At 40.7% G+C, this 27223-nt stretch overlaps 1 protein-coding gene across 2 annotated transcripts; it reads left to right on the top strand.

The window, feature by feature from the left end:
• Positions 1–9967: 9967 nt before the first annotated feature.
• Dio2 (iodothyronine deiodinase 2) lies at positions 9968–19304 on the top strand. Of its 2 annotated transcripts, none has more exons than XM_051150084.1 (2): positions 9968–10410; positions 18692–19304. In XM_051150084.1, the coding sequence occupies exons 1-2, from the start codon at positions 10189–10191 to the stop codon at positions 19265–19267; spliced, it is 798 nt and encodes a 265-aa protein (XP_051006041.1). In that variant the 5' UTR covers positions 9968–10188; the 3' UTR covers positions 19268–19304. The 2 variants fall into 2 exon arrangements, with proteins under 2 accessions (XP_051006041.1, XP_051006033.1); XM_051150076.1 differs by having other exon boundaries at positions 10118–10410; positions 18692–19255.
• The last annotated feature ends 7919 nt before the right edge of the window (positions 19305–27223 follow it).

Raw genomic sequence — 27223 nt, 5'->3', positions numbered from 1 at the left:
TTATGCTCTGTCATGAGAGGATGGAATTGACTTTCTTCATATATGATAAAGAAGGAAGGATGTGCTGACATACAGAATGAACAGAACAGAGGAATGGCCATTTGGATTAGGCCAGTCTGTTATTTTCCCTCCCCTATCCCGCTAGCGCAGAACTTCCAAACGTCACGCTGTTATCTAGTTATTAGCTTGAGATGTGTGTATTATGAGTGCACTTTGAAAAGGTTCAGCTCAAAGCCAAAGGTTGTCATGGAGAACTAGAACTTGGTCTGGCCGTTGTCACTGAGATAGTCTTTAACTAGAAGTGGGCGGCATTGCTGAAGTTGCTTGGTGGTATATTATGGCTACTATGTATATGCTAAGGATGACTGGACTCATACTTAGTGATTTCTTATAGACTGAAGAAAGAGAAGGATATGCTCAGGTCCTGGTTCTTTCCTGTTACTAATGGGGCTCATTAAACAAAGCCTGAAACAAATCTTATTTTGCTTTTCTATGGCAGATTTCTTTTTACTAAAAGGAGGTTATAGTCTTAAATAACCTGCCTTCTAAAGCCCTGAAATATTTATAATATGTAGGCTACTTAGAGATATATAGAAGGTCACACTCATAAATATATAAAGAAACCACCATTTTATACTTGTTCTACTATCAATACCACATGAGTGAAATTCATTTTTTATGTAGTTGGGCCAGGGCATAGTTTTCATTAATCCATTCTTTATAAACATTAGCTCACTCTTTTATTTTACCCCACTGTATGCTGCAGTGCTAGTATGCCACTGGAAATACTGTGCTCCCATCTCTAGTTTACAAGCCTGCCTCCCTCTACTGGAGTCTAAATATTTTTGAGATGAGGGATCATCTTTAATAGTTTTAATAAATGCCTATTGTCAGCAAATGGCTGTGTAAATGATGTGTGGTGGTTCATGCTTGTGGCAACTCTCAAATGGTTATGTAACATAAACACATATCTTTTCACTTTCTCCTTTTTTTGTAAAATATTCCGTATTCTTATACTGGTCCTGCATCTAGGAAACAAAAATATTTTGCCTACTGATTCCTTATCTCTTATCCACTTAGTGTGGTAACTTGTACTTTTCTTATGTCTCTTTCCCTGATGCTTAGCATCTGTCAGAATTGAGAAACTCAAAAGCTGCTATTGCCCATCCTCTCCATCCTATGTTGAGGGAAGTCCAGAGGGACCACCTGTCCAGCCCCACCTCCACTCCCTAGTGCTTCTGATTAACCTCTCCTAGAAGTGTCATTCTATCACACAAGACAGTCTTGGACTTACAGTCCACAATTAGAGAAAATGTTGGGAACTGAACCCAGAGCCTTGAGCACCTAAGCAAACACTTTCCTGCCAAATTGTATCTTCATACCGAGACACAGATTTTTTGAGATTCCCCTGTATCACAGGAAGCAAGCTGTTGTGAGAAATTAATGCGGTACCCAAATTATTGACAAGCTTTGAGTTTTCTTAAGGTTTTAAATTGGCATGCAGTGAATTCTGTTTAGGCTTTAATGTGGCAAGCATACTGTCCATTCTAAAGTCCCATTTTAGCAATCTTTTTATTCCCCTTGGGTCTAGACAACTTAAGAGAAAAATTATCCTCTAGAGAAGGAGATCTTTGAGTAGCATTTTTTTTCTCCCTAGCATTGATGATAGAGAGAAGATTAAGTGACAAATAATGTTGTCAAGGTATGTGCCTCGTGTGGCTTCACACTCTGTTGCAGTCGAGAGTTGTGGACGGACAGAGATTCAGGCTGGCCAAGTCATTCCTTGGGTATGGTACCCACTTCTAGTATTTTCGGGGACAGGTAATTTTCCCTTTTTACTCTTTGATCCAAAATTATCATCATCATGGGGCAAGAGCAAGTTGATAATTCACAGTGAAGTCATGTTTGGCTTGCTACAAACACCTCTTCCTCCTCCACTTCCTTCTCACCAACCTCATCTTCCTGTTTCTCTCCACCACCCCCTTCCCTGTGAAAGTTTATTCAGAAGGAATCAATTGACTTAAGAAAGTCTGAATGAACACCCTTCAGGTTGGCTTGCCTTTTGACTTGTTTCTTGTACATTAGGATATGGCATCTATCAACACTGAATATGTACTGGGAAACAATTTAGCCCCATTTTAAAGAAAGAAAAATAAACCAGAAATCTGTTTCTGGTTACATTGGCTTCATGATCCCCAAAACAAATTGTGCGTCTTTTGATTTGAAGCCCACCAGAACATACTCTCTTGATGAGACATGTCATCCAGGCTTGGTGGTGGTATAGGTGTGGAATCCCAGCTCCTGAAGAGCTGAGATGGGGATGTCACGGGGGCAGGGGTAGCACAAATTTCAGGTCTGCCTGGGCTACAAAATGAAGTCCACTTTGGGCCACTTAATGAGACCCTGTGTCAAAATAAAAAGCAGAGAGAATGCTGGAGGTGTAGCTCAACTGACAAAAGCGTGTTTGGCATGTGCATAGGTTCCATACCCAGTAAAACTTAAAATATACACATCAACAACAAAAGTAGTGACAAATGGGCAAGTTGTTATTGCTTAACATGCAACATTTCCAGGAAACAGCAGAGGCGTTTTCTCTGGGACTCTTAAGTTAGGGTATCTTTTATTAGTAATGCAAAAATCTTAAAGTATATTGGTTTCTCTCAGGAAGGAAGATTTATTGGGATCTTTAAAATGATGAAGTTGTCCCCTGAGAAAGTAAAATGTCTACTCAAGGATTTGTTTGTATCTCTATTTGGGAAGTAATCATTTAGCTAAGTGGTTGTATCTTGGTATAAGACTCCAAGCATCCATTCAATGTACAAGTCCAGCTTCAAACCAGATTTGCATTTTATGCCTTAGATTTTTGTCCTTGTAAGTCACACTAATTCTTTCCTGTCTCCCACCTCTTAGGAGAGCACAAATATTCATTTAATCTGATAAAAACTTAGCATTTGAAATTGAAATGGAAGTGAAAAATATCATTTATGAATATCATCTTCTGCCATTAGCTTAGTTGCATGGTTTTATGCATGTGTGGTACAGTAATTCATTCTAGACTATTATCTTAATAGCACCCTAGGTTTAAAAAGGTTTTGAGAAATTATCTTATTAACCTCCTTCCCTACCTCAAGAACCCGTCTATTGGCAACATATTCATAATTTCTCTTGGTAATGTGTCTCATTTATAATCATCTTCATTGCAGATATTTATCCCCATACCAAACATGAATTATTTTCCCATGATACAATTAATTCTATTAGCTCTTCCATCTCTACTGAAGTTGAGAGAGAACATCTGGTCTTTTCCTTTTTGTTAATGTCTACTGATTGAAAGGGAAGCTGTGGCATTACTCACTCTCAATGTGAAAAGGTCCTTCCACTGTCTTTAGAGTGGCATAAAACAGATTGTGTCTCCACATCTTTTCTTATGCTACGTGGCCGTGTGGTGACTATAAGCATGGTGATGTAAAGGGATTCTTTGAAGAGCTGCTGTATAAACCTCTTTATAAAGAATGGCCTATTTTATTTGAAGACTCAACATCATCTGCTGGTTTCCAATAAGCCACGAAATGAAATAAAGGGCCAGGGAAAGTTGTTCCAAAGGTGGTGGACACTTTTGGCTGTTTCCCTTTGTTTCTCTTGGTCTACTGTACTAGGTCATGGAGGTCGGGCAAGTGAAATGATCGAATCATACTTACAGAAAGGGGTGAGTTCATGTTGCTCATTCTGAGAGCTCTCTGTCCTGGAGGAGTGTGCCACGTGTGTCATGACATGGCAATATTCTGCTCTGCTCCCTTGTGACTGCCTGGTTCACAAGTATCCAAAAGTTTGGATATTTCCTGAGGTAAATGATTCTAAAACTTAAACACTCGGAGAGCTCCGTGGCACTTGGAGATGTTTGGATACTTAGGGTAGAGAGTGGCCATCAATTTTAATACAGACCTGGTCAGTAGCAAATGAGCACTCTTGCCTCCTAACATCTGTTTTATGGCCCCTTTGAAATGAGGGGGTGGCTGCAATCCAGTTTCTGGATGGCTGTCACCCTCACAAGAGGCATATACACAATTGACATTAGTTGGTTTTTTTTTTTTGTGACAGCCTCTATAGGTCATTTGTTGAGCCTTTCCTTTTTCCCTCTTCCCACCATGTTATTTTTACATGTGTATAAATTTCATCTGTGCTTCCATGTGTAAGAAGACATGAGGCTAGAGGTCAATTGGGTGTGGTTCCTCAGGTACACTTTGTTTCAAGACAGGGTCTCTCACTGGTACCTAGGTTCACCAATAAAAATAGCTTTGAGCCTGAGGGATGCACTTGATTTCAGTTGCCCAGCACTGGGGTTACAGGTATATTCTTCCTTTTGTGTGTGTGCCTGGGATCCACAAAGGTCCTCATACTTGCAGAAAAAAGCACTTTCCCCACTGTTCTGCTCTGTGTGTGTGTGTGTGTGTGTGTGTGTGTGTGTGTGTGTGAACCTGATACAAACCAGGGTTATTTGGGAAGAGGAACTTCAATTAAGAAAATACTTCCATCAGATTGTCCTGTAGGCAAGTCTGTAGGGCATTTTCTTGATCGATGATAGGAGCAAGTACACTGTGGGCAGTGCAATACTTAGGGCAGGTGGTCTTGGGTTGTATCAGAAACTGAGAATGTTAGTAAGAAGCACCCTTCCATGACATCTGCTTCATCTCCAGCCTCCAGGCTCCTGCCTTGAATTTCTACTTTGACATCCCTCAGTGATTAAGTATCAAACTGAAGTTTAAAGCGAAATAAACCCCTTCCTTCCAAGTGGCTTTCAGTCATGATATTTTTATCACAACACTAGCAACATAAGACACCTACTGAGCCATCATTCTCTCAGATTCCTTTACCCTCACATTTACCTCCCCTCTCCTCTTGCTCACTCCTTCTTCTTCTTCTTTTTTTTTTCTTTCTCTTTTCTTCTTCTGCTTAGGTAGGTGGCCTTGAGAAATGAACAGCATCAGTTCCTGAAGGAAGAGTGCCTTAACACCTCCCATGTGCCAAGACTTGCCAGGGCTGTAGGGAGGGAATTTATGACTTCCCACGGCACCTGCCTGTCTTACCTCAGCTCTGAGTTACTCTGTAAGGTGTACCAGAGTTGACTCTGGGGCTGTGCATTTTGTCCCTTGAGTTTCACATTTCATTGTGGGAACATGGCTGTGTTTGCAGGAGGCATGGGCCCACGGGGAATTTGGAGGGAATCAGAATTTGTGTTATAAACCTTGCATTCAGTTCCCTCTCAGGCACAAGCAGAACTAGAGACAGGAAGTTGTGCATTTTGTGGTGTTGTTTTCTGATCAGAACTACATTATTCAGTGAAGTGTGCCTCAAAGCACTACTGGCAAGACCCTAGTTAGCATATTTGTCCTTTCCACAAATTTCTGCATTAATAATTGTTGCATTTATTCTACAGATTATTTTAAATAAATGTGAAACCCTATGTTTCGTATGCATTTGATGAATCAGTGGCATAGACTATAATTCTTAAAACCAAGGTGGCTTGTATGTCCATGGCATGAGCTGCTAATGTGGGAAAAACCTTTTTGTATTTGGTTCCTTTTTTAGATGAGAAAGAAGAAAATGGGGTGGCACGGCCATGCTCAAAAATATCAAGATAACTTTCAGGTCACCCAACTGCATTTTCTTAACTTTAGCTGAAGAGCCTAGGCATAAGCACACTAAAAGAAGATTCATCTTTGTTATGTGTTCCAAGCAAATGGAGCCAATGGCACAATCTGATGTATTCTTACTATGAAAAGAGGGGGAACATTTTAAACAGTTTTAGAGTCATTCTGTACTTACTAAAAATCTTAGGTGTCTTTAGAAATGAAAAATCTGTGTAAAACATTGTATGGTGATAGTCAACCACCATGCCCTGTGCTGGCTTGCGTTGGCTTCATTAGCACATTGGCTTGTTAGGACAATTTCATGACCAAGAGGATATCCAAACCTGTTCAAGGTGATATAAAATCTAAACTAAGAGAGTTTGTTGGGACAATATTAATCAGATGTTAAGTTCTAGATATTCATTCCAATTTAGAAGATAAAATACTTAATGAACCATCTTTGACAAGAGTTTTTGATTCTTAGAACCATGACCTGAGCAGGAACAATAAAATAGCTGTTAAGAACAGTGATGTTTAGAGTTCAAGAAAACATCCCACATGACTTGACTCTCCAACCATGTTGACCCACTTCTTTCCTCATTAGTGTTATGGGAAAAACCATATGCTGCCATACCATGATTATTCTGTGACGTAAAGAGTACAAAATCACTTGAAGATCAAAATGCCAAATATTGTGAATAAGTATAACAAACAACTAGGAATGCAGAGAGATCTAGCTTTGGAGGCCTGTGATTTATTTCCAAAATATTGGATGATGGTAAAAGATACTCAGTTTTTGTTTTTATTTGTTGTTTGTTTGTTTGTTTTTGTTTTTTCCAAACAGGGTTTCTCTGTGTAATAGTCATAGCTGTCCTGGAACTCTCTTTGTAGACCAGGTTGGCATCAAACTCACGGAGATCTGCCTGCCTCTGCCTCTCTAGTGCTGGGATTAAAAGAGTACGCCTCCATGCCTGGCTTAGATACTCAGATTTGTGATGTATTTATTTATTTTTAAAAAATCGATAAAAATCAAGTCACATCAGCTATATGTGTGTCATCTTCCCCTGTGGCCTTGCATGGTTGTCCCACGGGGGTGGGGGTAGTAATCAGAAGCTGGCATCAGAGTCCATATCAGAGATAGGCCCCACTCCCTTTATTAGAGAACCCACATAAGCCTGAGTTGCCCATTGGATATATCTGTGTAGGGGATCTATGTCAAGTCCATGCATGGTCCTTGCTTGGTTCTTCAGCCTCAGCAAATCCCTCTGGTCCCTGGCTAGTTGCTTCCATTTTTAATTTTTAAAAACAAATTTAAATTTGTACACTTTACATCTTGATTGGAGCCTCCTCCCTTGTTACCTCCTGATCCCACCCTCTCCTTATACCCTCTCTCTCCCTCCCCTAGTCCTTAGAAAGGGGAGCCCTCCTCCCCTAACACCTAAACTCAGCCAATTAAGTCTCATCTCAGCTGTATATATCCTCTTCCTCTGCACCCTGGCTAGGCCCCTGAGACACACAGCCAAACTCAGGGGTTGAACACATGGAGTCTTATGGAAGCATTGGGAAATAGAGGAACCTGGAGTGGGTCAGGAGTTCCACAAGGAGACCAATGAAGTCAACTTATCTGGGCAGAGGAGGGGGGTGCTGCAGAGACTGATGCACCAACCAAGGACCATGCATGGTGAGGCTCTAGACATTCTCTTCAGATGTAATAGATTGGCTCCACAGTCTCCTTCTGGGTCCCATAATATGGGGAGTAGGGACTACTTCTGACATGGACTTTGGTGGCCACATGTTGATTGGTTCCATTCTTCTTAAGATGTCACTTTTAATCATCCTTTGGTCTTTAAAGTGAATGACAAGGGAAGGATAATTTGTTTACTTGTCTCCTTTTCAGGTGAGCTTTATGAAGGCCTGAGAATTTCATGGCTAGGGAGTGAGTGAGTAGAAGCTTCATTTCAGGGGTGGGGGCACACCTCCTGTCCTAGTTGGCAGTGACCTCATTGGGTATTGAAGAGTTTTCATCTACACTAACAGAGATACCCATCTTCTCTTTGTCCTTCCTTTTCTCCAGTAAAGTCATTGAGAAGTTTGAAAGAATGGAACACATAAATGTTTTATATGTGAATGATATCCTTTTGTAAACAGCACAAACTAGTCCAAGGACAGATGTGTTAAAGTTTCAGATATCGGAAGTCTCCTCTAAAATTTAGTTCATGGGATATATACTCAAACCTCACAACTGGTGATTGCAAGAAAAGACAAGAAAAAGATAAAGATGTCATGAAGCCTTTGTCTTTGGGGAAGGCCATGCAAAAAGCGATCTTATTTTAGAATTCCAGGGCACCTCTCCACTGTGTCATGTTGTATGTGAATGGCGCCCCCTAGTGTGAAGCAGAGCTGAGCCCTCTAAATGCCCTTTGTATTCATTCATTCAGAATATCTGCACTGAGCCGAACATGTGCCAACCAGGATTCTTAAGTGCTGGGGAGATGGCAATGTACAGATGAGACAAGAGTTGTGAGTCACTCTCTCCTTTGATTATTTTTTCAAAGGTACCCTGCCACCTGACCAAAATACAGCCATTTGCAGATTTTAGCTTATGCTCCCTACGAAGAATGACCTCTGATCTGTCTGTAGACTTTAAAATTCTGTCATATATGGAGAAGGGAGGAAGTATAAGGAGCAGCAGATGGACCACCTGTTTGTATCTACTGTTTAGCTCTGTGTACATAGAAAACTCAACTAATCGGCTTTTAATTAAAATGTTTTGTTCCCACCCCAGTGTCTGTAATTGCCACTACTACTCCCAGAAAAATGCCGGTCCTAAAGGTGATCTGTTAGGTAAGAGAGGGAGGAAAAATACAAGGAGATGGGGATGGTGACCTGTTGTTGCCAGGTTGTACCTGTCCTGAAGACTAAAAGGCAAGGAAGCCACTGAGGCCCCATTGATGTCAATCCCTGGTTTGTTCCTAACCACCTATACACTGTTTCAAACTTTGTTCACCCCCTCCTCCCAAGGGAAAAAAAAAAATAATTTCCTAAAGCTTCAGGCCTCTTAGTGGAAGAACTTAATTTAAATAAATCTCATAAATAATCAAAATTTCAGCTTCAGGAATCTAAAAGCCAAGGAATGAAAATTTTATCAGTGTTGAAGGAAATGATTGTTGTTGTTGTTGTTGTTGTTATCATACAGACACCTTAGCAAAACAAAAAATAATACTTGTATTGAGTTTGGGAATAATCTTTCAAGAAGTACTGTGGTGGTCTCATATAGTTTACAAATTTTCCAATTCAAAACCTACTTTGTGTTCCCTTTGATAAAATCGTTACTAACATAATGAGAATAATAATGATAACAGCAACAATAACAGCAACAATAATAGGACCTAGGAACCAAATCCGGTGAGAAAGCAAGCATGATACAAAGTTCACATAGAAGCATTAATATCCTTTTAAAAAATGGTCCAAAGAACATCTATGGTCACTCTTCCTCTTTTCTACCTGCCTGCCAGGAGTCTTTCTTGCCAAAACTCCTGATAAGTTAATAAAAATGATAAATCAAAGGAGAGTGTTAACATATTAATCTACAAATCACTTTTCTTTAAGTTTGGAAGCATTTCCCGAGAGCTGTCAAAGGTAACTTTTTTTTTCTTTCTCTCCCTTTAAATCACAAAGCAAAATCCCACTGTCTTTTCCCCACCCCTTCTTTAAAAAAAAAAAAAAAAAAGTTGTTGAGTTTTGCTTTTCTGTTCACTGCACTCCTGGCCAAAGTAAAGCCCTCTTTCTCAATGACGTCAAGATCTTTAGCAAGATTAGGCTTTCATTTCTCTATTGCAGCAATTAGCCAGGGAATGTATAAAAGGCTTCAGGGAGACTCACTGAGCTGCGGAGAGAGGCGCTCTGCAGCGGAGGCAGAAGATAGTAAGGAGAAAAAGCCAGAGGGAGGGGGCAGAGGACTCAGCCACTCCTGGAGAACCTGGAGAAAGGACAGACAGAGTAAGACAGGCTGGGAGGAGGAGAAGAGAAAGTATGTTTAAAACGGAGTAAAGACAGACAGACAGACAGAAAAAACAAACAAACCCTACTCTTAACAGCACAGTTAAGAAATTGGCAGTGCAAGAAGCCAGACTGCGTTTAAAGGGACATGAAAAGCTAAAAGAAATTTTTACCATCTCTGCTGTCTCATAGGTGCCTGGAAATGAAAGTAGAGCTTCCTGTCTTTAACGGACTCTGACAAGGGTAACTGGATTAGGGACTGGTACGCCAGTTAGTTTTTTGGATTTTTTTTTAAACATCTTAATTCCTGAAAAAAAAAATGCATCTCGGAATTGAATGAATTGATGGGCACACTCCAACTGCTGGGCTGCAGAGACTGAACTTGGTCTTGCCATTTCTGCTTCTTTCAAAGAAGAGACAACTTGGGCTTCTTTCTAATTTAGTTTTTCTCCGTCTGCCCCCACCCCTCCCAACCTCCATCCCGGTCTCCCACCTTCCTTTTCAAAAAGAGGGGGAAGGGGGAAGCAGAGCGCACAGGGGACTGACTGAGGAGGCAAAGAAGATGGGACTCCTCAGCGTAGACTTGCTGATCACACTGCAGATTCTGCCAGTCTTTTTCTCTAACTGTCTCTTCCTGGCGCTCTATGACTCCGTCATTCTGCTCAAACACGTGGCGCTGCTTCTCAGCCGCTCCAAGTCCACTCGTGGAGAGTGGCGGCGCATGCTGACCTCAGAGGGACTGCGCTGTGTCTGGAAGAGCTTCCTCCTAGATGCCTACAAACAGGTGAGCTGCACCCACGGTGCTCTCTAGGTTGGCAGGGCCAGGAAACTGTAAGGTGTGGGGCTACAGGCCATGGTGGATCCTATCTGGGGTGGCCTGCCCAGTGATTATGTTCAAGGGAGTCTCAATGCCACTTGGGACACCTGTTGCACAGGTTAGAGTTAGGAGTGACAGATATTGAGCCATCTTGACTCTGGGTGACCTCAGCAGGAGTCTTTAATGAGAGCTGCTGCTAGTTTGCTCTGATTTAGCAGCTTAGGGGTTTGATGTTGGTATAAAATAACTCTGGGTAAAATGAGAACTTTAGGGGGGGGGGGCGCTCTGCGCATTTTCTTCATTTGTTTTCCTCTTGGCATGAGCTGGCTTCTGCTGGCTTACTTGACAGGAGGCTGTGTGAGATGCAGTAATGTTTTCTTTCTGCTGAAATGGTCGGAGTTGAATGGATGATAATGGTGTGGTGGTAGTGGTGGCTGTGACCACACCCTAGCCCCTTCATTTCTTGAGGAGATAAGAGCAAATAAAAGCAAACCCAGTACAACAACAGACTTGGCTGGGATTTGTGGATACCTCGTTATTAAGTATCAGTTTGCAAAAGAAAGATCTAGGAATGGGCTGTCAGAAATCCAGACTTTGCATGTGGCATGAAATCGACAAGTAAGTTACCATAGAAAGCGCTGATGGGTGGATGGCACATTCCAATGTCAGGCCTTGGGCATTAGAGAAGTGACCTCCCTTACCTGGGGGAGGTGAGTTCCCGTCAGCTTTTGAAACACCAGGGTGAGTCATTGTTGTATTGAAGTGAAAACTTCTGGCGTTCCAGCCTTTCTGATATTAGGAGATTTGGAGGAATGTTTCCAAATGTTATCTGTCAGGGCAAAGTGGAATTCTTTTGTATGGTCCTCTAGACCTTTGCTCCCATCCCTAAAGTTCCTGGGATTCCTGAAACATCCTGTGTACTAGGCAGGATGAATGAATTTGGGGGGAAAGTTTCTATAAAAAGAGGAAATATGTCTCTGGCAGGACTAGCAGAACTTGTCAGAGAAGGAAGTTTGGAAGGAACAGAGAAGCCAGATGCTCAACCAAGTGGCACACTTCAGGCAGGTGGCACGGCAGACACCATGATGCAAACTCAACATAGCAGAGGAGGACGGGAAGGAGTCCTTCCCCAATAAGCAGTGGATAAGGAAACAAGTGCCAGGGAGGGAAAAGTAAAGAATTCAGGGCAGGGTATTTCACTGGAAAGGAGGTGTCGAGGAAGAAAATGCCTTTTGTGAACAGGGAAGTTGTGCATGACTTGCGGCATCCTTATTCTGAATAACCTGGGAAGGTCCCCTTATTCTCTGTTGAGGGCATGTCAAACATCAAGTCTCTTCATAGCAAAGAATGCTGTCATCAGGATGGGAATGAATGTCCAGAGTCTCCACTATTTAAAGCTCAGTTATATCATATATGTAGGGGTAAATGAAAAGTATGGGCATGGAGATACTGAGAGATAATTCCATTCCCACAGCTGTGCCCACAATGTGCACACAGAAGGAACAGAAGGTGACATTTGTATGTATGGTTTAGGTGTCATGAGTTTGGAGGAGTGGGCCATTGCACCTGTACATTAAAATATTATTAATTAGTCAATTCCCTCAACTACACATATGTCTTAGATAGTATGGAGTATTAGGGGCTTGGCCTCAGTACATTAAAAGCTTGACTTTTTGAAAGACAATGAACTTTTGCTTAGAAAAACTTAAAAGTGATTTTTGAAGATTTTACCCACAAGTACATGTACAGAATATACATATTTTCATATAAACTTTGGAGGCTACAAAAGCACCCACAATCATGAAGCAGATAATTGAACTGGAAATGGAAAAAGCAAGCAAATGCCTCTATAATAAACTTCATTGTGTCTTTTTTTCACTACTGTATAGTGTTTCATTGTGTTGTGATATGTTGCTATTTGTGTTCATGGGAATTGAGAAAGATGAGTGATTTGTTTTTACTTTTGGCATCTGGTTTGTGTATTCCTCTTTTTATTTTTATTTTTTTGCCTCTGCCCACTGATTTGATTAGTGACCAAGTTAATAACTTATGCTATTATGCTTGCTTTTAATTATTTTTACAATTGCTACTATGTGCAAAAGAAACCCCAGGAAAATACTCACCCAGAGAGTAGGATGGGCTAAGTGTGAGATGAACAGATGAATGAAGAAATCAGGAGTTCAACTTGAGCTCAACTCTTTCCTCTTCTGTCTTTGTGTATGGCTGTTGTTGTGGTAGAGGTGGTGGCCTCAGAAGCTCATCCAGAACCTCTCAAACAGGTTGAATCCTTTGCCAAGTGCTGTGCCATCCGTGGCATGCTGTCTTTAGGCATGCCTGTTCCATAGATGCTGGAACATTGCATCTTGGCATTTCACAATCTTGACTTGCATTATTTGGCACCTGCCAACCCTGAAGCAGATTTCTCCAGGATGAGGGGTGTGTCTACAAGAGATTCAATTAGAGAGATCCCAACTCTCTTGGTTGTGAATGTCACCTATTATATTTGGGAGGATATTTAGAGGTGCTGTATTTATCCACAAAAAAAAAAAAAAAAAAAAAAAAAGGTGACATAGACAGGAGCTCGGATGGGAAGAAGGAAGAACAGACTGAAATAGTACTAATATAAACTGCACTAAAAATTTAAAAATGACTTAAAATTAACTTTATAATGAAATTATCAAATGTCACATGGGCTTGAAAATGGTTAGGAGGTCTGTGTGCAATTTAGATTGAAAAGGAAATCTAGAAACTGGAAAAGCGTTGAAGCAACTAACAATGTTTGTTATTTAAGTTTCCTCGGTGTCTTTGCTTGTTGGACACTGTACCCTTGTGTTGATGCTCAAAGACTCAGAAATGCAACCAGTAAACAAGCTGTCCTCTCTTGGAGCTTGGCTCTTACCTAAATGAAATGTAAAAGTAAGCAGACAGTATAGATGCTGAGAAGCAGACTCATTTCTGTGTGGCTAATGTTGCATGGCACAGAAAACATGCTCATTGCAACATATAATTTTGGCTTTGAAAGGGTCTCTTTAACTTTCTCCTTCTTTTCATTCACCTCAAGCCTTTTGACACTGGGCTTCTGGAGTGAAAAGTGGCTCTTTAAAGAGAGAAACTGTCCTAAAAGTACAGAGAGAAGGCCACAGCCAGAGCTTGTCTGTCACTTGGATAAAACATGGCAAAATGATAGGGCTTTTGAGCTTCACTTCCAAGGTACAATTCAAAAAGAGTAGTCCCCCAAAAAGAGAACTTAACCCAGAAGATGGAGTAGGTAGGCTGCTCTTCCAGTCGGCTTCATTTGGCCCTTCTGAAAGGCAATGGTTAAAGCTCTCTCTAAGGATTGTTTGGCCATGTTTCTAAGGACTTTGGTGTAGCCTGACCATTATGTTAAAGAATTGGAAATTCCCCGAGCTTTCGATGACAAAAAGTCTGTGTAAATATTCTAGTACATGCCCATGCCCCATTTTTATAATTTGTTTCACTACTCATCATGAGAGGGTGTGATATGTTACTCAAAAGTTCCTCTTTAGGCTATGAAAAGGAGAGAAAAAATCCACAAGGTTAGCAGTATATACTATATTTATTTCCAGTTCACTCAACAAATGGTTCTATATTTCCCTTGGATCTGCATCTTCCAGCATTATCCTCTTTCCCCTAAGTACCCACCAAGTTAGTCAAACTCTTGCATGTGTTAAATGTTTATGCTTTTGCTAACATTTATAAAGATGACCTTTGAACTTGGCCAGGAGATGTCATCTGTCGTAAACTTGCAAACGCTTCCTCACTCCCATAGTTAACATTCTGTTCCTGTCTACTAAAAAAAATATAAGAAAGGATGACTGTAATAGCGCAGATGAGAGCGATGAAGGTCACTGGTGACGCTATCGCATTTTACGTGTGTCCTTTCTGATCCTTGCAAAATAAAGAGACCCTTTGGGAACATCGGAACTTCAAGACCAATTAGTGGAAATGATGCTTCTTGTGTTTGGGCATTAAATACTAGGCAGGGTTTTCTTTAGGCGGCTGATGCTGGCAGGGAAAGAGGTACCGACCTAATTACTCTTCCGCAAGAGCAAAAAATGCCTTTTGAATGCCTCTTTGGCAAATATGTCTCATTAAGGACAAAAACCAAACACAAACCCTCTAAGAAGCAGAAATTAAGATGATAGGTAACTTGTGGCCAGGAGACTTTCTGTGCCACTGTGGGAAATAAAAACAGTTTGCAAGTAGCAGGGGATGACTTGTTTTTGTTGAATGTCTTTCTTGTAGCCTTGATGTTATTATGGGACCAACTTTATAATCTTCATCATTTTGGCTCTGTGTCAAGGAATAGCTTGCTCCTGCCTTCCAATGTGCAGATACCGGGGTTTCTCCCATTCCTTCTCAACAGGATTTCTAACCAAAAAAACCAAGAGATTCTCCATTAGGAATTCTAATCTAATGGAAATTTCATTTTCATAGTGATTGTGCAAAGAGATGACAATAAACAGAAATGAGTTTTTAAAGTGTTTCCTTTTAAGATTAAGTCTCTTTTTTTTTTTTTTTAATTGAGCCAACTTATCCCTTATCAGGTTTTAGAAAAGATGAGTGAATTTGTGATTAATTTATGAAACTTATAAAATCTGTCTACTCACACTTGGGCTTACACACCATAGGTGTGAGTTCCTCCCCCAGTGTGTGTGTGTGTGTGTGTGTGTGTGTGTGTGTGTGTGTGTGTGTGTGTGCACATGCTCACATGCATCCATATGCTTATTTTGTGGTGCTGGAACTCAGACCCAAGCCTATATGGATGCTAGCCAGGTGCCCTAGAACACTTAATTTTATTAGTACCATTAATCTTGCCTATGCATTTTCTCTAGCAAGTGACCTTCATGAATGAGGTATTCACATATGACTTCTTAGTGTTCACTAGGGTCCCACAGCTGCAGAACAACATAAAGAGGATTGATCATATTTCTTTCTGGTTTTCTGGTTAGCAGAAATAGTTAAGAATATGCCAGTGGCATTGTTGATGATTACAGCAGGTCTCTGGGAGAATGTTCAGGGTTCCTATTTCTGAATATTCATGTTTTAGCGGGTTTGTCCAGCACGACTATGACTGAGTTCACTGAGGGTCAAGGTTGCTATTCAGCGCAAAAATCTTACCTGACCTAGGATTAAAGCAACCAACATTATACCGATAATCCACTCCACAAAGGTCTTTAAGTCTGTATTTTGCAGACTGTAACAAGATCCTCCTCCACCACCAGAAACACTCTAAGTTTGCTGCCTCCCTTAAGGTTCCAATTTGGAGTGTGACAGTGTATGATAGTTGTCCTGCATTTTCTAAGGTAATCTAGAAACTAAAATTTCTTTGTTTTGGAAAGAGTTGTGAGGCAGAACTGTTCACTGTCTCTAAGAAGTGACACGCACTTAAGCTTTCCAAGGACACTAACTGCAGGTCACAAGAGATCACCTGTGACCAAAACATCTGATTGGATTGTTCAGTTGAATAGTCAATAAGAATGCAAGGATCAGCAGGTCTGCTTGGGGGAGAGCCAGGGAGACCCAGCCCTGTTTATCAAGCCCACACAGTTGTTCATAGGCTTCAACAATGGATCCAAAATGCAGATGGATTCTTTCACCCTGAATGAACCCTCTAGGCTGCAGTACAGAGATTATTCTCCCTCCATGTATGGATTTCTGACCTCACAAGCAGTGTCTACAACAGGCTCATCAGAATGCATCCAGGCCTTCTTATCACTGACTGTTGAGGAACATTGCACAGCCTGTGTTGTTGAGAGCAGTCCTGGAATCATCGTGCTGTGTGAAGAGAAGTCAGAAGTAATAGAAAGCCTATTCACAACCTGGTCTAGGAAGAAGTATTTTATTATGCAAAGAGAAGTCAGAAGAAACAGAAAGCCTATTTACAACCTGACCTAGGAAGAACTATCAAGAGACCACAGGACTTTAAAGCTCATCACATGCTTAAAATGTGTGTCTTTACGTTTAATGTGTGTTTCAGTGCCTCAAAGACTAGTGGAGTTACCTATATCATTGGCAAATTATGATATTTCTATAATGTTGTTTGTAAAATGTCCAAGATGATTCATAAGGTAATTTTCTTCCTAGTTGTTACTGAGTCAAAATATATTATTTAAATCACATCTTAAAAAAGATTATGATTTAAATATTTATTTTCACAACCAATAGTGCCTATTTTTTTTAATGTATTTTATTAATTTATTCATATTACATCTCAATTGTTAACCAATCCCTTGTATCCTCCCATTCCTCCTTCCCTCCCATTTTCCCCTTACTTCACTTCCCTATGACTGTGACTGAGAGGGACCTCTTCCCCCTGTATATGCTCATGGGGTAGCAAGTCTCTTCTTAGTAGCCTGCTATCCTTCCTCTGAGCGCCAGGCCTCCCCATCCATGGGACGTGGTCAAATATGGGGCACCAGGGTTCGTGTGAAAGTCAGTCCCCACTCTTCACTCAACTGTGGAGAATGTCCTGTCTACTGGCTAGATCTGGGTAGAGGTTAGAAGCTTACTGCACGTATTGTCCTTGGCTGGTGCAATAGTTTGAGCAACATTATGATGGGCCTATCTGGGTCTAGGGGTCCTGCTCAAAATAGTGCCTATTTCAAATCTGCCCTCTAAGGAGTTTTGGGAAGAGAAAGAAAGCACTTTGACTCTTTCCCTAAGTTAAAAAGAGATACATCTTGACATTGAAGCAGTTAAATGAAATCTCTTGAGTGTTTTATATCTGTGCGCATCATTGATCTTCCGCAAGTCACTTGTAAGTAGCTTCAATTAATAGCAGTTTTATATGTGAGTATATTTATATGAGAGAAATAAGTCAATCCAGTTGGAAGTGTTTTGTAATATTAAGGATAGTGTATAAAAATCAATTGTACTCCATCCCTAATGGTATTAACTTTTATTAAACCATCCTAAAGGGAAATCCAATTGTATTAATTCAGAATGAGGTAATTGGCTCTTTTCTGTTGCCTGCTTTTTATTATCAATTTACAGATCCAAAGGCCACTATCTTTCAGTATTCTGTGTTCAGCTATTTAAACCCACATGCTAAGGTGTTACACTGGACCATTTTAGTCAGTGTGCATTGTATTTGAATACTTATTATTCTGAAGGGTTTGTTATTCACTTCTATGGTAGGAAAGCACATGGTTTGGGTCTTCCTACATAAGGTGAGGGAAGAACACCAAACACATAGAAAGTGAGAAATTAGCTGAAAAATCAGATTGTGGAGTAGCTGTTTCTCTTGTCCTTTTTGTTTTTCAGAGATATTTATAAGCTTCTAGGCATAACATGCATAATGTGATCAGTAGCTGCACAGATTTTCCCAAGAAGAGTGACAGTATGCCTGCCTACGCGGCAGGTGCTGTCTGCAGCCCTTTACAGAGTTCTTGTGCTCAGCTTCCTCTAGTAGCCACATAGGGAAACAGGCAGGATTGCCTACATTTTCCAGGTGGGAAAGCACTGACAAGGGCACATGGGAGGAGTCATACTTACCAATGATGGATTATAGATTGCCCAGCTCTGCCAAGAGACAGAACCCACTTGTATTGGGTCCATTGGTTGAGATTAAAGAACTTAGATTGGGCTGGTGAAATGGCTTAATGGGTAATGCTTGCTGCCATCTCTGATAAGCTGAATCTTCATTCAAGGACCCACAGGGTGGAAGGATAGAACTGACGACAACAGGTTATCCCATGACTTCCACAAGTGCTATCACACACGCGCACACATGGTACATAATAAATAAATAGGTAGATAAATGTATTTAATTATTATTTAAAAGAAGGGAAACAAGAAAATAAACTCGTGTGTGAAAACACATGCCTTTAGAATTCAGAAAGAGGTATTCTATTCCAAAATCAAGATAATTTATCTTAAAGTGGACCATTCGCTTTTAACTTTTAAAATGAAGTCAATTAATCATTCATTCTAAAATGCTGGCTAGGCATTGGCAGAAAAGTGAGGAGAGCAAAGAACACCATAATCAAGTTAATTATGAAAACAGTTAACTCCATTATTGTTAGAGATGGAGTAAAAATACCTCCAATGAATATAAAGAACTAAAGACTTTTATTTTCTCTTGACCATGTCTTATGTTGCCTTTACACACACACACACACACACACACACACACACACACACACACACACACACCATTGTATTTAAAGTAAATTGAAGTAGCAATGTATTTAATGCAGTAATTTTTTTTCTTTTCCCTTATCAGGTTAAGTTGGGTGAAGATGCTCCCAATTCCAGTGTGGTGCATGTGTCCAGTCCTGAAGCTGGTAACAATTATGCCTTGGAGAAGACATCTGGGGCTGAATGCCACCTCCTTGACTTTGCCAGTGGAGAGCGCCCACTGGTGGTCAACTTTGGTTCAGCCACCTGACCACCTTTCACTAGGCAACTGCCAGCCTTCCGCCAGCTCGTGGAAGAATTCTCATCAGTGGCCGACTTCCTGTTGGTATACATTGATGAGGCTCACCCTTCAGATGGCTGGGCAGTGCCTGGGGACTCCTCTCTGTCTTTTGAGGTGAAGAGGCACCGGAACCAAGAGGACCGATGTGCAGCAGCTCACCAGCTCCTGGAGCATTTCTCCTTGCCGCCCCAGTGTCAAGTTGTGGCTGACCGCATGGACAACAATGCCAACGTAGCTTACGGGGTAGCCTTTGAACGTGTGTGCATCGTGCAGAGACAGAAAATCGCTTATTTGGGGGGGAAAGGCCCCTTCAGCTACAATCTTCAAGAAGTCCGGAGTTGGCTGGAAAAGAATTTCAGCAAGAGATGAATTTTAGATTAGCTGGTTAAAGGTGTGTGTGTGTGTGTGTGTGTGTGTGTGTGTGTGTGTGTGTGTGTGTGTGATTGTAATAGAGTTTATTATTTAAAACAAAATGTAAAAATGAAGTTGAGAACCGAACAGAATCTACTATTTCAACTGAATCCCATTGCCTCACGGAAAGATGTTTGTGTGTGTGTTGGGGGGGGTGGGGCGGGCGGGCAGGTACCTGTCAGAAGACCATGAACCTCTTTACATCTCATCCTTCCTTTAGAACACGAATGGCATCCATCGGCACTGTTGCCTTCCTTCTGAGAGAGTTGGAGTGCAAGAAACGCCGACGCAGTGTGTGCTCATTCTTGTTTGCAAAAGAAATGATTCTGCCGTATGTGTGCTTTGGGACCAGAGGGCAAGTTTTCCCAGAATATTTACTGTTAAGGGAGCTATTACATGATTAAAGTGGATTGTCTCAGCTTTATTCACCAGGAACAAACCCAACTAGAAAGTGCCCCCCAAATATGTAAAATGTGATCTAGAAGCCATGCCATGCGGTTAGGACTGAAGTGTTAATTCTAGCCATGCAGTGCCCTGTGCTAGTCTCTGTAGCCCAGAATTCCCAAGTTATATGTACAGATATACCAAGAATGGTGCCAACCTGGGTGGTTAAAAATGACACTGGAAATCTGGCACATGAAGAAAGCACTTGACAATACTTTTGAAGAAAATGAACTTGACAAGGAAGGACTGAGGAAGCAGAAAGATGAGGAAATTGCGTAGTGTTTTACCTGGAAGCTGTAAGGGAGTAGAGTGTCCTTCAGCGACACCAGCATGGAAACAGGCACACGGCTGGGAAAGGAAAGGGGTTGAGTGAAAATAGCACAGGGAGGATGCATATGGAAACAAGATGTGTAGCGATGCACCTAGACTGAGAGGAAACGGGCAATGGAGAAGATAAAAATAGGTGAATGTTTCTAATGTGGAGAGCATGAGTGTATGGAGCTGTACGTGATATACCCATCCACCCATGGGTGGATGATACCCATTACATGAAAATCCAGGGGTCTGGTGATGCTGGGCTGTTCCTGCCAAATTTCTACAGTTACAATGTTACACCCTGTCTCCATTCTCAACCTTGGTAGCATTGTTTTCTCTGGGTGCTAAGTGAAGGGTGTAGGAGGCAGGTACCCAAGCCATCCAACTACTGCCCTGTCCTCAAGTAGCTGAAATTTAAGGATAAGGGTTTCTTCATCTAAACATGAATTATATCTATGAAAACATTTCTCTTAATATAAAGATAACACAGCTTTATCTACATGTAGTTTCTAAGGATCGTAGCCTCAAAAAAAAAAAAAAAAAAAAATCAACTAATGTTGTACCATAAGTGTTTTTTAAACTCAAGACTTTCAGATCTTAAAATATGGTTATAGTTACTTGCCAAATCAAGAGTTTTTGTGTCTATTATATTCAATAATTGAATCATAAAATTGAACTATATGGGGAAAGACAATCTGAAGTTAAAGATAGCTTATTGAAATAGTTGTCCCAGATGAGGAAAACAGTAAATGGCACGTATGAAACAAGAGTATTGGTTTTTTTTTTAAATGGGAGCAAGAAATAAATCAGATCGCTAGCCCATATATTGTCTAGACATTAAAGTAGCATTGTGGCTAACCCTTTTGGCTGCATCTAAGATTGTCAGTGTTTTCAATTCTGTAAAAGACACCCACAAAGAAACAAAGTATATTTCCAAAATGCAACAGTACCTAACTATTGTAAAATCATATTGAAGATAGATTACTTCAGATTTTCCCCAAATATTAAGGCCTACAATCAAGGTTTATCAGCGATTCCTCGTTGATTTTAATCTTCAAAATGGGGTTGAGATTTATGTGGCTCCCTAAAGAAGCAAAATGGAAATTTGGCTGCAGCACACCCACATTGTAGTCCACAAATGTCCCCTTTGGTTCCTATGTGTGAAACAGAATGTCAGAGTGGGTGGGGGGTTGAGTTTTGGGTAATGTGATGCTAGTTGTCTGGGGAAAAGAGATGATGGGGAAAAATCACTCAGTTGTGCTACATTTTTAGAGAAAGAGAAGGTTGTATGTGCATACAATTTGTCTTTTGGAGGATAGGCCAGTGGAGGAAGGAAGAGGAGGAAGCCAACACACAGAGATATGTCAGGGACACAGACACGTTCAGTAGAACATGGTGGAAACACTGAAAGGGGCCCAGGAAGAAAGTGGTTTGGCAGAGCTCAGGAATCTTGTACTATGTAGAATGGATTGGTCTCCCGAGTATAATAAGCCTGTAATTATATAACGTGTTTATCATAATGTAAACTTCTATGAGTTCCTATGATGTGCCTTTTATAAAATTAACAAGAAGTCATTCACACAGAGATGAGAAAACCAATGCTCAGCACTTGTGCTCAGAGACACTATTAGGGTCAGTACTGATTTACCTACTGAGCTCTTTATAATGCATAGTCCTCTGAAGAGTTGTAGTTGTAATTCTCACAAGGAAACACACACACACATACGTACATATATTCTCACAAATGTATGTATGCATGTTCGTGTGTCTTGGAGTTTTTTTCTTAGAGCATATACATTTCCCCCTATAGGATATATTTAATAGGGATATCAGTTTATACTTTTCAGCTGAATTGGCCTGTCTACCAGAAACTGAAATGGCCTGTCTACTATTGAAATAGTTTCTCAGAACTTACCGTAGCATCTGGATTTCTCAAATAGTGTGTGAAAGACATCTTAGACCTATTCAAAACTCACTTTCGTTTATTGGTTAGAGGAGGTAATCTGGACAATGACTTTCTTGAATGGGCATCAATGAAGCAAAGTGCCTGCCTAGCAAATGTAGACATACTCCGCACAACTATGGACCTCTGTGGAGGCAAACAAATCATTGTTCTTTCTTTGTGTTGCCAAAGTGCCGGTCATTTAACACATGTGTTAAATCTATTTATGCTTTAGATCTTTGCTCCGGTGTCATTCATAGATCACGTTCCTGAATTTTGGTATTATTAGTTTCTTAGTGGTCTGTTAATATAGTTAAATTCTAACAGTCAACAGACACTTTCTGATCTCTTTGCCTGAATGTATTTTACTGTTTAGGTTTTTTAATTAAAGTTATAAAATGTGGTGAGGTCCCAGGTAGGGGATTCCTCCATGAAATATTGGAGAGGAAGGTTGGGGATGGTGTTGATGCCTTTCAGAGAACTCTCAGGTGAATGCACACTGCCCTTGGTATGCCCTGTAGCCTCCATCCACAAGCAGAGGGGTTTGCTGATGTACAGGCCTTTCCATTATGTAAATTGTAAGCGGATCAACCTGGACATTAGTTCCACCCGACCTCTGACTGATGGTTTGGAAAATAGGTTTAATTAGAATCCCTTGGTGACCGCAGAGGGAGAATTTAGGCTGATTCGGTCCCATTGAGGGATAAATAAGGACTTGGGCCAGCACTTCAGAGTTTCAGAACACATCCAATATCATCTCTCTTAGTGGGAGTTGACACGTCTTTTAATTCTAGGGGCTTTTTCTTTTTAACGTATGTATAATGTAGGTCCAAATGAGAACCCAAGTGGATACACTCCAGCTTCTTTAGTCATCGCCTTACATGTGGAAGTCAACCCTGATCTTAATATGGACTTCCAGAACGGACACAAGGACCACTTGTGCTTGATGATGGGACTGTCTTGTGACTGTCCTGAGTCCCCTTATGGAAGGAAGAATCTGAGGTTGTGTGAGCTGGGAAGGTGGTAGCTGGGAGGAATTGCCTTCCCTTCTATGTCTACAGCCCCAAGGGCTAGGCATACAGATTCAGAAAGATTTGAAGCGAAACTTTTTATGCTTAGAGGAAGGCTGCTGAAAGTCAGTAAATGGCTGAGGATGAGCAGACATCGGGTCTCTTCTTCATGCCCTGTGTTCTAGATAACACGAGAAACAAGGTCTCTGATTTGACAGACTCAGCTCTGTTCCAAGGTGAGACTGAACCAGCAAAAAGCAAACATGCACAGATATCCAAACAAGACTGCTCATGCAAGCCAGGGCTTGCTGCCTGTCTCAGGCAGCAGCACCAGGGCTCGGGGGAGTTGATTTAATATTTACTGAGACTTTGGAGACCTAGCAGATGTTTAATGAAGTCACTATTTTGGCTCAAGCCGCCCTCCCCCATCTGTTTTGAGGGAAAAAAAATCAAACAGGTAAACATAAAAATGAAAGAGGCCCACAGAAGGGGATGGGAAATAAATAAAATTCTCTCAAGGCCGTGCCATGTGGTTTTGATGTGTTAGGAGTGGAGGACGAGAAGACCTATGTGCCCAGTACTTTATAACCAAAGCAATTAAAAGATCTTGGGTAGGGAATGTTGGCCAGTTTTGTTTAGTTTTGTATCATGTTTTCAGCAGACTCAAAAGCCCATGTAACCAGGCACCGGAAGGGGGAAGCTGAGATGTTCTGAGCTCACTGGTGTGCGAATGATAACTACTGACGAAAGAGTGTTCACTCAGTCTGTGGTTGGATGTTGTCACACGAGCCTGCCTCTTCTCATCTCTGTCTCCTTAGCAAGCAGAACATTTGGGTCAAGGTTGCAAATAGCACTGGGTCAATGCAAGGTAAATGTGTGTGTGCCCATCTCTGCTTCTCAGTTGCAGAAAAAGAGAAAAGCTTTGGGGATTGTTAGTGGGAAGAGTGGTATACTATTGGTGCTGAGTGGTATGTGTGCTTTTACATCTTGTTCTTCTATTTTAATAAACTTTGAATAAAAGAATAGAGTGACTCTTTGGTCCTATTTGTTTATTTTTTAATAACCTTGTAGACCTTGCTCTGGGCTAGAACACACTCAAGGTTGACAAGGAAAAGAGAATCCATCATTTTAATATTTATTTCTTGGAATTCGTGGGCAAAGGAGCCCGCAATGCCAGATTATTTTTAATCTCATGTTGTGTGCCAGGGTCTTCAAGGAAATAAAGATGAGTTGAAAGTAAACCTTCAGATACTTTCCATATTTATTAACAAGTTCCACACAGGATTCATGAAAAGGGACCTTTACTATGTTAGATTTGTATTCTAGGTTTTCTAAGTCTAAGGAACATTCCAAGAAGTTAGTTAAAACAACAACAATATCACACACACACACGCACACGCACACACACACACACACACACACACACACACACCACATACACACCATACAAACACATACCACAAACACCACACACACATACATATACCACATACCACATACATATAACATACACACACGCTATACACACACACACCACATACACCAAACACACATACCATACACACATACTACAACAGACACCACAGACACACACAGACACAGACATACACACACAGACACACACACACACCACAAACGCCACACACACATGTGTACTCATGCACAGTTTTCTGAAAATGGGCATGCTTGTGTGCACACACAGTCATGTAGATACACACATATATAATTTGTTATGTGATTAGTGATATATTAATTTGTAACTAAAACATTTGAGCAATGTATATCACACATGACTCACTGTGAGAAGGCATAAGGAACAATAAGGAATATATTTGTAATAGTAACATGGTTTAATATGTACTTTTTTCTTCCTCAAAAATATTACTTAAACAAAAGTTAGATTTCCTGAGACCCTGTACTTTCTCCTGACTTTTTAACCCATAATTTTACCAATATTTATAGCATCTTACATACTTCTCTAGATTTTAGGAGAAAAATTTTAAGTCATTATTTTACAATTGTTCATTCAGTGTCCTTCCTCTGCAGAGCCCCATACAAGGTTCATGTTATATTCCCATAACGACCAGACTTCTTCAAGGGGCTTATCATAGGCTTATCAGAATCTTGCAAGAAACACACACACACACGGGCTTAAGCTGTTTTTAGAATGGTTTTTATCAGCTAGTAACCCTACCTGTTGCAAATGACTGGTACAAAACTCTACCTCATTTAAAAAAAACCATTGAAAGTGTTTATCTTATTATTTATTTATGTGTGTGCATCATTGTGTGTATGCACACTTTCATGCAGTAACCAGTGGATGCCAATAGAGGGCATTGTGTGTGTGTGTGGAGTCATAAGTACTTGTGAGACAGCTGGTGCAGGTGCTGGGAACAACCTGAGGTTCTTTGGAGGATCTGTCAGTGCTCTTAACCAGGGAGCCATTTCTACTCTCTCTCTCTCTCTCTCTCTCTCTCTCTCTCTCTCTCTCTCTCTCTCTCTCTCTCTCTCTCTCTCTCTTTCCTTTTGAATAGTTACTCCTGTGTTTGCAATATTCAATTACACCAATTTGTACCCTACTCAAACAACACCCTCCTGTTTCAAGAAGTTTCAGTCTTAAAACAGCAAAATTAACTTTATTTTCTTCTTTTCAGCCCCAGTATTGTTATTTATCTCCATTATACGCACACATAATCAAATATATTATTGCTGCTAATTTTTTGATTATTGTTATATGCTACATAACAATAAAATGTTTTTAGACTTGACATCAAAGTTCTTTATGAAGCTTCTTTATGCCCTATATCATTTTCCTCTTCTCTCATGAATGGATTTATTTCAACATTTCTTATGAAGGAGTTCTACTGGCAATACACTTTTTCAGTTTTTGTTTGAGAATGACTTTATTTCTCCTTTGGTTTTGAAGGATGGCTTTACAGGCTACAGAATTCAAGGTTAATATTTTTGTAGCTTGCTGGGTTTTGCTTTTCCTGTGTTAGGACTGTAACTATTCCACGGCACTGTCTTCTCACACACGTTGTTTTCTAAAGAGAAGTCAAATGTTCCCGTCTCCTTTGTTTCTCTATAGATGTTTTCTCTCTTGACTCTTTCAGCATTTTGTCCCTTTAGCTTTGGTTTTTCTAAACTTTGAAAATATAACCATGCCTGTCTGTGGTTACTCAGCCTTTCAATGTTTGCTTTGCCCTATGGTACGGCTTGTGATGCTGCTGCTGCTGCTGCTGACTGCTATTACTGCTATTGATGAACATACTATTACCGTTGAAACAAAATCATGTAACTCTTCTTTAGTTACGTAGTGGGGGCTGTTTCACACCCATATTGTTAGGCCTCAGTCTTGAAGAAAGCCTTTGCTTCTGAACTATGATCCTCACAGATGTTTCCTAGTCTTTTAATTTGACTGAGGTAGCACCAAATGACTGGAGTTGGCAGGATTTCTGGATTTCTCTTTCCTGAGGTCAATCAGACACTCATAACCCCCAGCTGGTTAGGTGCTCTTAACCAGTCTCTCCTGAGGGTAGAGCCTTTCAAAACACCAGGGTTCTGCTGTGCTTCAAAATGGCTCCTTTTTCTCCTGCTTGCCATATGCTAGGCAGGAAATTTTCTAATATTCCCAGAGAACCCCACCAATTTTCTGGAGTTGAAGCTTAAAAAAGTGTGAGGAACACCACCACGACTGGGTCCTCTTGGAATTTTTACTTCAAGCTTTCTCACACTGAGGCTCCTGCACCGTGTTGGTTACTGTTTGGATATTCCTGCTCAGGAAAAGACTCCTTCAGTCATTCCCAGGTCTCAACCTCATGCTAGGTAAGTTGTGATGAGTTTTCTGTTTCTCCAATTTTAGGAAGAGGGTTCCCTGAGTCTATACCCTCCTTATGGATGGAAAAGCACTGTGGAGTTTTCAATCTGCTCAGCCGTTTCTTTGCTGAGGTGAAATGGTGATGTACAAGCCTCATAGATTGTCTTTCATCTTAATGGGAACTTGATGTTCTCAGTTTCTTGCTGTCCTAGTCAAAGAACTATTTGCGGATTCCTTTTACATGATCAAAAGGGGGAGGGGTTGGTTGCTAAGGGCCATAGTGTACGTGACTCTGAATTTTGATTGACAGACTTAGATTATGAAGGCCTTTCTCCACTGTGCATGACCTCTCTCATAGTACATCTGGTTTTATTCGCATGAATACCCTACTATGCATT

The sequence above is a fragment of the Acomys russatus genome, chromosome 1 (genome assembly GCF_903995435.1).
Source record: "Acomys russatus chromosome 1, mAcoRus1.1, whole genome shotgun sequence".
NCBI classification, from domain to species: domain Eukaryota; kingdom Metazoa; phylum Chordata; class Mammalia; order Rodentia; family Muridae; genus Acomys; species Acomys russatus.
Note: the sequence above shows the minus strand (reverse complement) of the source record. Positions and strands in the feature narration are given on the sequence as shown.